The sequence below is a fragment of the Biomphalaria glabrata genome, chromosome 3 (genome assembly GCF_947242115.1).
Source record: "Biomphalaria glabrata chromosome 3, xgBioGlab47.1, whole genome shotgun sequence".
Classification (NCBI taxonomy): Eukaryota; Metazoa; Mollusca; class Gastropoda; family Planorbidae; genus Biomphalaria; species Biomphalaria glabrata.
The window spans coordinates 21992804-22010322 of record NC_074713.1 but is presented as its reverse complement, the minus strand read 5'-3'; the positions used below and the strand labels follow the sequence as shown (position 1 = coordinate 22010322).

General features: G+C 33.4%; 1 protein-coding gene and 1 long non-coding RNA gene across 4 annotated transcripts in view; one reads left to right on the top strand and one right to left on the bottom strand.

The window, feature by feature from the left end:
* Positions 1-53: 53 nt before the first annotated feature.
* The window catches only part of LOC106057973 (uncharacterized), a 34669-nt gene continuing 17203 nt past the window's right edge, over positions 54-17519 (top strand). The window contains exons 1-4 of one of the 3 annotated variants that reach the window (XM_056023977.1): positions 54-249; positions 12554-13382; positions 15572-15643; positions 17207-17301. In XM_056023977.1, the coding sequence (XP_055879952.1) occupies positions 12572-13382; positions 15572-15643; positions 17207-17301 (978 nt within the window). In that variant the 5' untranslated portion in view covers positions 54-249; positions 12554-12571. Of the gene's footprint in view, positions 292-942; positions 1033-12553; positions 13383-15571; positions 15644-17206; positions 17302-17519 lie in introns of those variants that run through there. The other 2 variants (XM_056023978.1, XM_056023976.1) reach the window with 2 other exon arrangements.
* Positions 2088-2706, bottom strand: LOC129925181 (uncharacterized). The gene is made up of 3 exons (XR_008776960.1): positions 2641-2706; positions 2412-2493; positions 2088-2304 (listed from the first exon to the last, which is right to left on the bottom strand). It is a non-coding gene; the product is annotated as an uncharacterized LOC129925181 (long non-coding RNA).

The window sequence follows — 17519 nt, the reverse complement described above, 5'->3', positions numbered from 1 at the left end:
TGTAGGGCTACTCTTTTATGAAAAGAGTTTCGAAAGTATGTCTAAAGATATACAAGAGTTACTTCCGTTTTGAGTTAGCGAATTCAATGTAGTCTTTGAAATTTATCATCTTACATATGATATGATGATCAAATATTGAAAAGATCTAGGTTTCTAGATCTAAATAATCTGTATTGTGCTTCTTTTTTCAATTAATAACACTTTAATGTTATGTAAGCATTTACAAGAATGACAGCCGTGTAAAAAAAAGTAGGTACAATCATAGATCATCAAGATCAAGATAATTCTTAAGTTCAGTTCATTAATAAATTTGATTTTTAATCAATTAATTTATTAATGATAATGACATTTAATATTTAATTTTTAGTAATGATACTAATAAATAATAGCTAATAACTGCTAATAAGTAATATTTAGTATATAATATATTACTATTATTAGGTAATTAGTTTATATATTTTTAATTAGTCTAGACGTCACTCTAGAACTCTATCTAGTGACTAGATACTTATCATACTAGATTCTAGTCTCTAACTCCTAAGCCTAAGTCTTAGATCACAATAGATGTAATTAAAAGATCTCTTATTTAAGTTATTTGGAATCTCGTCTCTATCAACAACTGTGGAACATCCAAACATGACATGAACAATCAATCATCAAAAACTAATAACAATAAACATCCAAATCCAATAATCATTCACAATCACGATAGATTACATGCATAAACTATGATTATGATAAATACTAGGCGGTGACTAGGGTCAGGGATGTGAAATAAAAAAATTTTCTTTGAAAAAACAAATTTTCGTTATCATTGACCATTATACTACTTTTAACAGAACTTTCCAATGGTGTATAAATTATGACTGTATGCTTAATTTTTTTTTGTGTGTTTTGACCTAACATAGGTTGACATGGAATAAGAGGAGATATTGTCGCTGGCTAAGACGGGCGAGACACACCCCCAGCTGAAAAGTTAAAAAGTTGAAATTGAGTATCGTAGACGATAGATCAACTTATTATATGAGAAATGTAATAGTAGATTTAGTATTAGTAGTAAATTTCTAGCTCACAAAGCTGATTTCATTTATATTTATGAACTTTACTTGTTTAGAATGTAAATATTGAAAGAAATTTATTTGCGGGTCTTGAGCTTCAAGACATGTCAGAGAGGTGTGGACAAATGGGGGTGTTGTGATGGCAGAAAATAAAATATTTAAAAAGTGAGATAAAAAAAATCTGAAAATTGTTTTTTTTTTTTTAATGCGCTTTAAAATTCGTGCGTATATGTTTAGTACACAAAAACTATTGGAATATATGCAGAATATAAGGCTTTACAAAGCCTGACATGTTTTTTTTTTTTTTTTAATTTTTTTCTATATGAGTGTTTCTCCAGTACTGGTGCCAAAAAGTGTCACATTATGCTAAAAATTAAAGTTGAAGTTTTTGGTTTCATTTCAACTGTATTCACTTCTTCAACCAGTTCACTTTAAGAATTTATCAATAGAAAATGAATTGCAAGATGTAGATTTTGACAGGAGTGTCTATTCAAGGGGTACCCTCTTTTGTGTCACAGGTGCTTCACCGGGACACCACTTGATAATTTGACAACTACCAATTGATAAATTCATTGTATTTTAGCATAATATAACTGTCTTTATTGTTATTAGTCTTTAGATACTGAAATTTATGCTTTTGCATAGAAAAAGTGGATTTGAGCTCAATTCAAAAATTGGGACACCGTAGCACCTGTGACACTACAGTTAAAGTTTTTTTAAAAGATATTCTGTGAGAATATAGAAATTATTTTATTTTTGCACTAAAGTGATCAATTAGACTTATTCACTATTCAAGTCATAAAGTACCCATTTGTAAAAATGCTGCTTAAATTTCACAAAATGTCGCTGGTGCTTCATGGGACACCATTTTTTAAAATAATGTTTATAAGTATACATTTTTGTCTTATCTGTGCACAAGTGAATGATCATTATTATTTTTAATTATTGACAAATATATATTTTATATCTTTTGTTAGTTTTAACACACAGAAAAAGGTTTGAAAAAAAAAAGAAAGAAAAGAAAAGGCATAAAACTGTACACAAATTTTATTTGACAAATTCAGAAATCAAAACATTCCACTCTCAAACTATTGCCATTTGGTATCAACATCACTTCAGTAACAATCATGTCTGCATACACTAACTGTATGTCCTGCACTTCTGGATATACAAATATATTTCTTATTTCTGTGCCTTGCTTAAAAATTATTTCTGCGCTGATCATCCAGGACTTCTATCACAACTCCTGTTAGAAAAAATTACCAGCAATGTTGAAAAGTTAATTCTTCAATCTAAAACATACTATGAACTTGTTTATTGAAATTAAAAGGTACACAGTGCAAAAAATTATACCTGGATAGAATATTTCCCCATACTTGACAATCACACATCTATTTACAATGTACTTTTGATTAGTGAAGGAATTTGTTTGGGCCTGAAAAAACAACAACATGAGGCTGAAATACTTAATTTCTAAAATGAGTCTAAAATTATTTAGCAGGGTATATTATTAAAAAACAACTTATACAATACAGGTAACATAAGATTCAATGAAAATTTTTAAAATGTAAAAGCTCTTTACCTTTGAATTTGAGCATATGGGACTGACATCCAAAGAGTCTTCAAGATTTGACTGAGATTACACTACTGAAGAAAAAGAAACAATTTCATTTAGAAATCAATTAGGTAATTTAAAAATGAATAATGTTTTTTCTAAAATAATTGTAAAGTGCTATTTAAAAATAAATAAATACAAGTACTTACCATTTTGTTTCTGAAGTTTGAACACCTTCCAAGATCCACATATTTCATCATGCAGGCAATGACTGCCATATGAATTTCAGCATGGAAAGCAGAAACAGCTTCTATTTCTGTAAGCAATAGTGTTAGGTGTAATATCTCTCACTAGGTCATTGAAAGATCCTTCTTTATTTGCTGGTCGCCACTTTGTTACCTTTTGCTGTGTACCATTACTCTGAACATACTCATCCGTCATCTTTGACCACATACTATACTCCACTCTGCTAATTCATCCGTGCAATTTTTTAAAGGCTCAATACTTGTTAATTAAATCCACACCACAGTTGCTACATGATCTTTCAATGCACTGCAGCTTATGAAAACAATTGGCATTAGTTCTTGGGCATAGAGTTAAGTCGAGTGATGAAGCTGGATTTTTTAATGTCAGCTCTCTGTGTCCTTTTTTGATCAGAAATTTATTAATGCCCTCTATATAAAGAAAAATCTTCAAACAGAACTCACATAAGCAAGACTGCATCTTATGTTAAGTAGCTTTTGCATGAAACGTTTTCCTGTTTGAGCACTAACAGATGATTGAGAGGGATCAGTTCTTGAGACATCCCCTCTACTGTAAAAAATGAATATTGTTTCCAAGGCATTTTGTGCAATGCAATCACTTCGTTTTTTTTCTTGCAATTTGTTCTGATTTGCACTTGGACATAAAACTTCTTGGAAGACCAAAATGTTAGAAATGAGTAGCACAACCTCTGAGTTTGTTGTACTTACTAAGGATACTGCAGAGTACTTGTCTATGAGCACTAGACTTTTTTTTTTGCTGGTGGAGTGTAGTTAGGTTTTGATACTTTCTTTAATGTTGTTTAGAAAGATGAGATTTCTTCTCTCAGGTAGGCGCAGAAAGCGTATGTCATGGACAGCTTTACTTTTTCTTGGGGAGCATATTTGTGTGAGACCATCAAAAACTGCAGCATATTTCTTGGGTAACCTAGGCAATTTCATCAAAGCCCTTCTTTTTGCCACTGGAGTCTGGAATCCAGTACCTAGTGATTCACCAACCTCTGCTGAGATGACATTAAGTGGACTATTAGCTTGCTGTTTTCTTTCTTTGCGTTTTCTGTTTATCCAAGCTTTTTCATGTGGGCTTAACTAGGCCCTGTATGCAGCTTTTCTCAACCTTTCCTTTTCTCTCCGCTCTAAAACAGCAACATGTGTTAGAGACTCAGGCTTTGATGCTTGTAAATTTAGAGTCTTTCTTGGCTTGTAGACGCCTTGAAACTCTAAGAGATAACTCCATTTACTGAAATCTGTAATTTATAAAAATGTATAAGTATCTAAATAAATAGATCTATTATATATACTAATAACTTTCATAAACATATTGTATATATTGGTGCATTATTTAAATTTAATGCCCATAATTGCTTGATTGATAGGGATAGGCTCAATCAATAGTATAGGACTAGTACTGTTAATTATATTAACTTATGTTATAATCATTCAGTGGTAGACTGAAAGAACTGAATACAATATAATTGAATATACTGTATAAACAATACAATGGAAATTAAGTGCAGGTTAATCCAAACTTTGTTTTAGATACAATCTACATTTTAATATAGAATAGATCTATAATATAGATCTAGATATAGATCTAGATAATTTTCTAGATACTTGTCAATTTAAAGAAAAATATATTATTCAATCTAGAATTAGATTCTAAATCTAGTCATTAATGACCTAGTCTAGAGTCACTAGTCTAGATTCATAAAAGATCTAATGATTTCTAATCTAATAATCTAGTTTAGATCTAAATCCAGATATTGAATTAGATCTAGACTGAACTCCAACATAGAAACCTAAAACCTACCCAAAAAAGTTAAGAGCAGCATGTATGCAGATGACCTTGCCTTAATTAGCACAGAAGAATATGTAGGAACATCGAAATTTCGATTACAAGATGCTCTTGATAAACTCAATAATTGGTCCAAAGACTGGGGCATGTCCATTAACACAAAAAAGACAACATATACCATATTCTCACTGTCAACAAAACAACAAACAATAAAATTAACATTAGATAAGGAAGCTTTAGAAAAAAATGACAGCCCTACTTATCTTGGAGTCACCTATGACCCGAGACTAACCTGGAAAAACCAAATAGATAAAACACAGAGTAAAAGCATCCAGAGACTATCCCTCTTGAAAAAATTAGCTGGCACAGATTGGGGAGCTAATCACAACATCCTGAAAAAGACCTATACCAGTTATGTAAGACCTGTACTAGAATATGGTGCCACAGCATGGGGCTCAGCAGCCCAAACCAACCTAAGGAAAATAGACAAGGTCCAAAATATTGGTCTAAGGATAATGACAGGAGCAATCAAAACAACACCCATAAGAGCTATGGAGGAAACCGCTGCCCTGATCTCTCTGGATGAAAGAAGAGAAATAAAAATCCTTTCCCAATTCACTAAATTGAAAACCTTGGAGAGGCACCAACTCAGAACAAAAATCCACAAAACTGGCACAAAAAAACGTCTCAAAAGGACCAATTTCATACAGGAATCTCTACTCGTAAAAAAGAAACACCAACTTGAAAAAATTACTCTGGAATCCTCGATACACTATAATGAATCTCCACCCTGGGACGAAAGCCCTCTTCCTACTATAAGGGACCATATTGAAAACATAAAAAGAAAATCTGATTACAGACCAACAGAGCTCAAGGAAATAGTGAACTGTTTTCTACATACCAATTACCCTAGCAATCAGTGGATCAGAGTTTACACGGATGGCTCATCCCATAAAGCCACCACAAATGGAGGAGCTGGAATACTTATCGAATGGCCAGATGGAGGAAAACTAGAAAAATCCTTTGCAACTGGAGAGCTCTCTGACAGTCACAGAGCAGAAAGGGAAGCACTAGCACTAGCTGCTACCATGCTAGCAAATCATCCAAGTTCCCCTCACAGTCAGATTGTCTTTCTAACAGATGCAAAAACAACCCTCCAAAGCCTGCAAAACTCTGATTCCCCTTATATTAAAAACCTCAGAACAGCACTCACAAAGCTCAACCACAACAGCAAAAAAACTGTTATTCAATGGATACCAGCTCACATACAACTAGCAGGAAATGAAAAGGCTGACACACTCGCCAAGAGTGGGAGAACAAACTCACAAGTAAACTCTGCACTCTATCCAGAAGAAATGAAGAAATTAATTGTAGATAAAATAAATGAGAAATGGACGAGCTCCCATCCAAATCACAAGAAAGATGATGCTTACTATAAGCTATCCCGACAAGACCAACGTCTAATCTTTCGACTCAGGACCGGACACAACAGAATGCGACAACACATGTTCCGGAAGCTCAAAATTGGAACCAGTGAAATCTGCCCATGTGGAGTATCACCAGGAAATGCCGACCACGTCCTCCAAAACTGCTCTCTCTACCAAGAGGCCCGTATAAGACATTGGCCCCAAATCACCCCAATAGAAAGAAAATTATATGGAGAGCTCCCTGATTTGGAAACCACTGCGCAGTTCATCTCATGTATTGGTCTAGTCATATGAACACTCCAACATAACAATGAGAACGATGAAGAAGAAGAAGATCTAGACTCTTGTACTCTACTCTAGGTCTAGATCAAGAGTAAATCTAGCTATAATATAATGAATTACATAATTAGATCTAGATCTAGAGTAAATCTAGATAATGAATTACATAATTAGATCTAGATCTAGAGTTTAGCTCTTTAAAGTTTTAAAGACAATTGTCCGAGATGCACTTCAAACGAAAAATCCAATAGATCAAAATCTTATTTACAGTAATAAGTAAATTTTAATTATTTAATATTTCTTAAACAGTACCACTTTATTTCTTTTAGATGTAGCTAATATTATCTGACACTGTAAAATCTTTAACAAAATATCACTAAAATCTATTTGGATTTAACAGACGCAAACTAGGACACCATTTGTAAACAAACGGAGTAGTGTCCCCCCAAACGATGTAAAGTAAAATTACAAAAAATATAAAATGAAAGATGTAAAAAAAAAATGTTCATTTAAAATGATTATGAAAATAGTTTATTACATATATTAAAATCATTTAATCTTAATTGAAACTTTCCATGAATACAGAAAACTTAACAAATCCTGAACTCGTATTAGACGCTACATGTGATGCCATAATTTATGCATGGAAAACACCAACAGGGGGTCCCATGGAGCGCCTCAACGCCTAATCCAATTTACTTCTCAAAATAAAAAAACAAATTAATTATTTTAAATCCCTACACACGTCTACTATTACATCAACATAATTGTTTTAGAAATATAAACTTTTTGTTTAGTAACAGGCTTTAAAATTGATTAACTTTACGATTTAAGACTAAATTGTATTCAAGACGCTTCACGTGCCGTCATGATTGAGTGGTTAAATTTAGTAACCTCGTAATAAAAAAGCACTTCTATTAGGATATTGCAATCAAACTTATTTGTAATAAGCTTAAATTTCAGTAGAATAATGAAATATCTACGTACCTAATGGGTTGTTGATTCACAAAAGATCACAAAAAACAGATTAAATGAGATTTTTGTGCAAGATTGCCGGCGATTGATCGTGTCGACGCTTGAGGCGCATCAATGATTAATTGTGGGACACGCTATTGTTTAAGTACTCCTGTTAATTACTACGTTGCGGAAACGGCACTTCTTTTGTTCTACACAATACCTGTGATGCTCAAAAGAACTCTCATTCATAAAAAGTAGTGTCGTGGGAAAAATTATCCCATTCTTAACACACGCAGCACAGGCCCTTCATTTGGGACACCTCGACCTATTGTAAGCTCGTTATGCATGTTTAGAAAGCTTTTAAGAAAAAAAATACTTTAAAAGAAATCTTTAATGCTTGTTGTAACAGAAATGCAATGCTGAGCATATTATTTATTTCTTGTTTACAATTCATAGAGGATTGTAATTCCGTATAAAGTGGGACACATCGCGATGTGCCTCAAATGTATTTTTGTGGCCGTGTTTAATCAATATTTTGATAACCTTGAGAAAAACTAAATAATGACATTGAAATATGAGGATCTTGTTAACATATCCCAACAAAGATGGAAGTTTTATGCCCCTTGGTTTTAGTACAATATTAATTCAATCATACCATGGTGTTCGTGTTACATCAAAAGCCACCATTTTGGGTAGTAATTTCACACATTTTTTTACAATTTCAATATTTCCCTAGCACCTTATGAGCTCAAAATATCAAAATTTATAGATTAACCATTTCTTAATGCAATGTAATGTAAATTGTCACATTTGAATAACAATCTTATGAAATACTGACTTTTTAGTGAACCAACACCTAGTTGTAACCAGTACTGGAGAAACACTCATATGGTAGAGATCACCAAAACTGTCCATGGCCATTATGTTCTTTGTTAAATGGCATTTTCCACTATTAGATGTAAGTGCCATGTAAGACTTATAGCGATAAAACTTGGTAGAATTTTGGCCAGGCATGATATCTAATATTAAAAAAAAATAATTAACCTTTGTTCTCTATCCTAACTTCTGTATAGGTGAAACAAAAAAGTGTTATTTTCATTATAAGTAAATAAAAAAAAACATAATTAACTTTAAAGAAAAAATCCTCATTAAGCATTTTTAAGGCCATTGTCTAAAGTAGTCAATAACACATCTTTAAGCCTCTTATATTTCATTAATAAAGTAATATATATAGTCTATTTCTAAGTGCAACCTGTTTAAAAAAAAAAATTTAAAAAATGTAAACTCAAGTTTTTAGGTAATTTTCTAGTCCACTTTTCTGGGTTGTTTTTTTGCCTATAAACAAACAAACTAGAATCTTCAAATACTAGGGAGGAGAAATAAAAAATGTATCTTTGAAAACAAAAAAATTTTTTGTTAGTACTTCATTAAAATACATTATTAGAACTTTTCAATGATGTAAAAATTATGACTGTATACGTATGTTTAATAGTTAGAAAGTTGGTTGTTTTTTTGTGTGGCAGGTTGAAACATACATTTAGGTAAATTATAATAATGTAAGTAAAAGCATAGTATTTATTGTTTCTATTGAAAGAAATACATATATGTGTAAAAAAGCATATATATATATATATATATATATATATATATATATATATTGCAAAATAGTGTAAATGTTTTATTTATGTCGTGAAGATATAAGAGGCATCATGCTTGCAGGCAAAATGGGTCTTCGTTGCTTGCATCCATGCATGTATATTTATGACCTTTACTTGTTTAGAATGTAAATATTGAAGGAAATAAACAGATTATCAGATCTTGAGCTTAAAGAAATGTCAGAGTGGTGTGGACAAAATGGCGGCCTAGTGATGGCAGAAAATAACAAAACATTTAAAAATTGTGATCAAAATAGTTTGAAACAATTTAAAAAAAAATGCTTTTAAACTCATGCGCCTATTTTTAGTACACAAAAGCTATTTGAATATGTGGCCTGACATGGTTTTATGTTTTTTAAGAAATTTCTTTATAAAAAAACCTGTACATTCCATAGGGCACAATGCTAACCGTATTTTCAGCTTTGCGATATGACGCGCATAAGTGCGATAATACTTGGTAGAATAATAGGGTTCCATGACAATTCATTCACCTAACATATTGCTCACTGAAATTTGGTTCACGACAAATCGTTCATGGGTAGTAACATATTGTTAATATTATATATTCTCATCGCATGTTTAATTTGTTTACATTAAAACTTTTGTAGCTAGCTATTATTTCCCCAACCTAATCCGAGTTTCTTTGTTAATTTTTTTTTATTAGTTCTTTGTTAATGGGGACAGTATGTCATTAAAATTATACTTAAAAGAAAACAAGATTACAAAGACAGTTTGTGTGGAAACACAAACTGAAAATCGGCCCCCGAAGTGGTCCACCCAGGCAGGCTTCAATATTTTCAGAAAGAACATGCAAATGAAATTATATCAAAGACAAATGACAGATAAGAATGGAGAACGAAGGTTGACAGATCTTGTGTAGTGCCCCAACTGTACAGCAGATCAAAGGATAGGTGCAAGTGAATGCAAAGTTAGATGTGAACCTGGCCAAACTAGTTCCCCTTTCAGACCTTGTGGTCTATAGGGCAGATGATGTAATATTCATCTGTTTTTGTGGCCTACGGTTAACAAGGGTGTCATGTAGCCAGCTCAACGTCCAACTGCCTTTACTTTTCCCCAACTAATATCAGGTACCCATTGGAGCTGGGTGGACTCAGAGGTGCCTAAGGATTCCGAAGTTGAAAATCCCAGTCTTCACCAGGATTCGAACCCGGGGCCCCCGGTTCGGAAGACAAGCGCTTTACCGCTCAGCTACCGCGCCTCTCCTGGCCTAACTGAATTCTTTTAATTGATGTAATTGTTTTGAAAAGGCTTAATCTCTTATCGAATGCTCAAAAAAAATATATATATATTTTCGCAATAAAAAAAAAAAGTTCACGAAAATGATGTTTACAAGATTACTGTTCGTTTTAATTTAAGTCTAACTTATAATGCATACTAATTAGCTTTTTCTCTTTAAAAAACTGCTTGCATAACTGATTTTAAAAATTAGATTTTTCGCTTTCAGAAAAAAAAAAGTAGCCGTTTTATCAAAACTTTGAATGGTCTAAAATATTGTGATGTCGGATTTTCAATATCTTTTCTAGTTTACGAGATCTAAACGGGACAGACAGACAGACATTTCGCACAAAACTAATAGCCTCTTTTCCCCTTTCGGGGGCCGCTAAAAAAAAAGAAAAAAGGTCTATTATGGATTCTAGATCTAGGATAGATTCATTGAAGATAATTCTGAAACAGCCGTGAAAAGTCCGCGAATTTGAGTGACTTAGATCTAGAGTCTAGATTTATGGTAGATTCTAACCCTAAGATTATTCGCACACAGTCATGAAAAGTTTTTAATTTTAGTGACTTGGGTCAAGAGTCTAGATCTACTGTTGATTTAACCGTTAATGAAAATATTTTGCACACAGCTGTATATAGTCCGTAAAAGTTATTTTAGTCATAAAAGCCAGGGAAACTACATAGTTTTAAAAGAAATTGTGCTTGAAAAAAAATCGCTAATGGGGTTTAATAAACCCCCCCCCCCCCCCTCCCCCCATCCAAAAGTCTAAGCAAATGTCAAAGTCGATCCCATAAAGATAAATTCTGCACCAGAGTGTGATTTTCAATGCTTACCGCAGGTATTTCATGATGTCTTGTGCCAGAATTTCAGTCTTGGTGAAGCTTATTCTAAGACTAAACTCTTTGACTTATATTTACTAGCCTTTGTAATCCTTCTTCGGAATCGGAGGTGAGTATCACATTGTTGGTGAACAGCAGTATCTAATGCCATCTTTTCATTTTGGCTTTAAGTCGAGCCTTCTTTAAAAGTTTACCATCGGATATACCCCCTCTTCCAGAGATTTAAAGGCCCTGACGAGTACAAATGAAAAAAAAAAGCAAAATAGTGTTACAGTCAAAACACATCCTCAGTAACTAAAAGTTAGTTTCAAAGAAATTCCCCTAAAATGATCTTTCCATGTAATACTTTTTAAATTATATTATCAAATATCTTTTGCCTGGGGTTTAAACAGCTGTAATGACACTGGCCATGAAACAGCAAACATTTCAAAAGAAGATACATAGTGCTTTCATTTAAATTGGTATCAAATGTGAAAAGTATTGTTACGAATCTCACTATCCAGGCTCTCTGCAAACTGCACCATACACCACCAACTTAAAGAACTTGACAACTCAGAGCTCCAAAGTAACGTAACACTTTAATAGTTGAATAAATGACAGCCAATACTGTACAATTGGCAACACGTACACTGTACAAATATCTCTCCGATAACACCGTTCCGCAGTATCAACTCTTGCACTGGCCTCTCCGTCTCGTTCCGGGCTTGCACTGGGTTCAACAGTTCAGGACTGACTTCACACACTAGGCTCGTTGTGTCGGACTCGATCGCAGACCAAGATCAAGACGCCAGCCGTCTCAACTGTACTTGACAGTACTCCGCACTGAACCGTCGTAATGCTCCGTACAGAACCACACCGCTGAACTGTGCTGTAGTCGACCGGACTGTAGTGAACCGGGCTCTGAACCCCTGCCGTGAACCGTCTTGACCTCCGCTCTTATATAGGGTCCCTACTGGCCTTCTCGAACCGGACAGAACGCCGCTCGACGTTTCTAGGTGGTCAGATGACTACAACTCTCGTGACGCTCCTGAGCTCTGTTCACGACGGCGATCCTTCCCGGACCACCGTCGATCCTTCCCGAACTGCCGTGTTGACACTCGTCTCGGCTGACAGTCGTAACTCGTCACGGTTGACCGCTCGTCTAGCGCTGGCCTGGGGCGATTTGCGTCGGCTGACTACACACACACCACTACCCCCATTTGTGCCACCACCAGGTTTATAACAGTATTTAGTCAAGAGCATTCTATGAATTAATGGCGCAAAGTTTCATTCTTGTAGGTTTTGGGAATGGAAGAATCTGTCATGGTTGAGTGAGTGAAATAATATATTTTGTATCAATTATTTTGGTTTTCAAAGAGAACAAACAGACATACATTTACTTGTTTTTATAACCCAAAAACTCACAACTTGGCATCATGATGACCAGCTTTGAACTAGGGTGTTTATACAGATGTTAATGTTTTTTATTTTGACATTCTTTTTGTTTAGATAACTTTGAATGCCAAGATGGAAGCTGCTAAAGAACAAAAGGAAGACTTTGATAGATTATCAAATAGAATAGAAAATGTGGAACAAACTGCAGTTGTGGAAATGGAAGTGGAAAACAAGAGTGGTGGTGAGAAGGATGTAGTTGATGTTATGGAAACTGGATCTCCACAGAGTGTTGCTGTTTTCAAAGCTGTAAACCAAGAGTCAGCAGATGTGAAAATAGAGGTGAAAAACAAGAGTGTTGGTGACATAAATGTAGTTGATGTTACTAAAACTGGCTCACCACAGAATGTTGCCATTTTCAAAGTTGTAAACCAAGAGTTAACACATTTAAAAATAGAGGTGAAAAACAAGAGTGGTGATGAGAAGGTTGTAGTTGATGTTAGTGAAACTGGCTCACCACAGAGTGTTGCTGTTTTCAAAGTCTCGAACCATGAGTCATTAGATGCAGAAGTGGATGCGAAAAACAATAGTGGGGATGAGAATGATATAGTTGATGTTACAGAAACTGATTCACCACAGAATGTTGGAATTTCTGAAGTTGTAAACCAAGAGTCAGCAGATGCAAAAATAGAGTTGAAAAACAATAGTGGTGATGAGAAGGATGTAGTTGTCATGGACACTAACTCACCACAGAATGTTGCAATTTCTGAAGTTGTAAGCCAAGAGTCAGCAAATGATACTATGAAGGAATCAGTTGATACACTATCATCTTGTAACAATTTACCAGATTCTTCTGTATTACAAAATACACAATTGGACACTACAGATCTGAAAACTTCTGATGATTCAACACAGTTGTTGACACCTAATGTAAAAAGGAGAAGAGGTAATATTATTAGCTTATACTTTTTCTTGTTTGCCAAGCCAATTTTTTGTTTTTGTGGGCTTAAATCAAAATTGACTTTTGATAAAAAAAAATTTTTATCAAGATATTAGATATTTTGGGTTTTCCGCATTCATCATCAGTTGCGTAATATGGTTGATTATATTCTTCGCCCCCCCCCCCCCTTTTTTTTTTACCCCGACTGATAAAAATCTTGTCCACATTATTTCTCCCAATTCCCATTCTCTGATCAAGTTGAAACTTAGCACCATTATTCACTGTCAATGACAAAGACATGAATCAATCAAAAAATTACTTAATTACCTGTAGTTGTAATAAATTAAATAAATTTGTTTTGTATATAAAATGTATTAGGCTAAGGGGAGATTAGTCTTACAAAAAAAAAATCTAGAGTCTAGATTTACGGTAGATTCAGTGAAGATAATTTGCACGCAGCCGTGAAAAGTTCGGGAATTTTAGTGACTTAGATCAAGAGTCTAGAGATCTACTGTAGATTTACTGAAAATATTTTGCACACAGCTGTGAAAAGTCCGTAAAATTTATTTCGGTCGTAAAAGCCAGGGAAACTACATGTAGTTTCTACTAACCCTATCCCAGTTGAAAAAAAAACACAAATAGGTCTAATATCCACCCCCCTTCCAAACGCATTATTTAGTAAGCAAATGTCAATTAAACATACAAATAGGCCTATATATTACAGGCTCTATTTATGAGGAGGATTTAATTTCAGTTAATACAAGAATAAAACATTACCCCAAATGCCCACTATGACTCTAATATATATGAGATAGGGTACACATAGGAACTAAGAATATACATTTCCATCACTGAGAGTACACATTATGTTTCTTATTTTAAAAAAATGGAATAGTAACCATCTGTAATTTTCTTAAATAAATCTTTATAAAAAAAAAGGTTGTTTGAGGTTTTGGGATGACAGTCAAGTTGTTACTTGATTAAAAGATAACTTTCATTACATTTTCTGTGGACATAACAGCTGATGATGTTGTTTCTGTTCTGAGTGGGATGTTGGCAAGATATTTACAACCTATCACACAAACGAACAGCACACACACACACACACACACACACATATATATATATATTTTATATTTTCTTTTCAGTACTAAATACATATATATTTTGTTCTTTTTACATATTTATGTCATCTGTATGTAAATATATGTACAATATATTGCTTGATATGGTGCGATGCATACCTTGAAAATCTAAAATTCTACCTTAAAAACCTGGAAAATCATTCATGAAATTGGCTATGAACCCTGAAAACAAAATTAAGACTTCTTGAACAAAAATATATGTATCATCATTGTCTGATAATGTTTCACGTTGATGGGATTAAAGCAGATTGTTTTTGGGTGGGTGGGGGGCAGGGATTGTAAATAGAAATAAACATAGTTGTATCTTGAAATAAACCATATATGTAGTCCATTTAAAATTGTGCATTTAATATATATGTGTTGTAACTCTGATTTTAACTCTGTGATGCACACCGACATCTGTAGTTTCTGCAGAAGCTGTGCACTTTTAGGAACTAGACTAGAGATGAATATTGACATTAGTAGAAATAAGAGAATTCTACCTAAGTCTAGGAGCTCGGTAGAAGCGCTGATCAAGGCAGACCCTGTTATTATGAATTTGTGATATCCTATGAATAGTCATACATATATACATACATATATGTGTATATATATATATGTACCAAATTTTTTATTTTTAACTGTTAAATAGGTGTTTGTAAATACAACAACAAATATGCTTTTTTAAAGTTTTTTTTAATTGTATAAAAAAATTTACATTTTAAGTAATTTAAATAATTCAATGTTCATGCAAATCTGCAATTCTTATTGGAGGTTAGTTACTTTGTAAGAGTAACATATGTGAGCATTACTTACAGTCCTTTCAAGTTTTTATAGCTTCATTATTTTGTTTTTCTTAAACTCTTCAACATATGAAGAAACACAAATGTTATGTAACATTTAATGTCCTTAGATTGTACCAATAATTTTAATTTGCCTCTTGGTCCTAAGAAACATTTTTAAAGTCTTTAACTTGATCTGATTGATAACTTACAATGTCTTTTAAAAAAAAAGACATTTGCAATAACTGGAAAGCTAATGTGATCATAAATCTTTATTGCTTTTTTTCAGGTGCCTATAGTACACCAGAAAGTTATTGGGATGAGAATGATTTAGCCCATTTGAGAAAACCATTTATGCATGGTGAGTAATTATTTATTAATTTAACACCTGATGCCCTGACTCATCCTTTCTATACCTGATTTATCACTAATTCTCCTAACTAGACTCTATCTAGAAATATGATAAATGACTGAATGGCTAAATTGTGTCTCCATCAAACTGTTCAGTAAGAGGATTTATCGTCTAAAGGTTTGCTGTTGGTTTGGGGTGGAGGCTTAACATTGGAGGCTATTTCATTGAAGAACTTAAATAATGTTTTCAAATAGTTAAATGTGATTAGCAACTAGTTTGTTCAAATTAGTATAAATAAATATATATTCTACAGCAACAAACATTTTTTGATTGCATTATTGTCTTACAAAACAAATAGATGTTGAATTTTCTGCAAATGTAATTAGCTGATATTGTGCAGTTTATTTATTCTTTTATCTTCTTATATCTTCATATAGTGACTATGTCTGTCATCAACCTAGTCTCATGAACATAACTTTCAAGTACTGTTGGACTTATCTGGATTAAAAAAAAAGAAACGCATCTGTTTCCTGTTCATCACAACCTAATATACCAAACTTTTATCTTTTTGTTTTTATAATCAATCGGTAGCTTCAGTTTATCTACTATCACAAAGTTTAAGTACTATCACAAAGAAACTAGGATCTTATCAAACAAAACACTGGAACACAGGCAATGAATCATTTACTTGAACTTGTATTTTTTAAACACAATATGAACAAGCACAGTAGTTTTTTCAGAATACAATGATTCTGTATGATAAAGGTAAATGAATGGAAAAAACAGAAGACTATTTTCACAAGAACCATATTTATAAACTGATTCCACTTGCCCTTTTTTTCCTCTCTAAATCCTAGGGATTTGTATGCTTCTAGGACCTATTCTAAAGCAAAGCCAAAAAAAAGAAAAAAGAAAAGGTTTTCTAAAAAAGTAGTAAAAATGTCTGAAAATAGCTAAATTGTTAAAATGTTTAGCACAATGTTGATCTTAGGGTCTGAAGACTGGGATTTTTAATTTTGAGATCTTAAGGCACCTCTGAATCCATCTCTAACGGGTACCTGACATTAGTCGGGGAAAAGTAAAGGCGGATGGTCATTGTGCTGGCCGCATGATACCCTTGTTAAATGTGGGACACAGAAACATGACTTTTACATCATCTGTCCTATAGATCGCTTGGGAAACTTTTTTTTTATCATAGCAGCAATGCCATAAGCAATGCCATAAGAAAGAAGTTGTATTGATTATTGTAACTTTGAATTTTTATTGTTTTATATAAATATGAAAGGATGGTCGAAAGGCCACATACGATTGAACTTGGCTTGGCTTGGCTACCTATGAAGGGGTTTGAGGTTTTGGCACCCAACTCTAGTTTAGTTGTGTTTACAGAGCACCTAAAGACAGCACGGAAAACCTTCGCCCAGATACCCCCCCCCCCCCCCCCACCTGATCCACAACTGAGATTAGACCATAGCGCTCTGAGTATGCTATAAGTATGAAAGTAGCACTATATAAAAGCTATAATTTAATTTTAAATGTTTATTTAGCTAATAGATCTTTTTTTCTAACCATTAGGTTGGAAAAGAGAAATAGTTTATCGAAACACTAGTGGCAACAATGGTAAATTACAATGTGATGTCTACTACTTCCCACCCAAAGGAAAAAAATTAGTAAGTACAATAATTTGCTTTATTTAATGGCCAATTTCATTTTTGTTGGAACTGATCTTTCATTATTTTACCATACTTTAGAGTCACTTTAGACTGTCGTTTGATTTAGTAGTTAAGTTTCCTCAACTCTTATTAGATAAATTGTTATTAGACACACAGCTTTGGGAATTTTTCCTTCCACTGTCTGCATATCTGATGTTCAGGAAACTCTCGTCAGT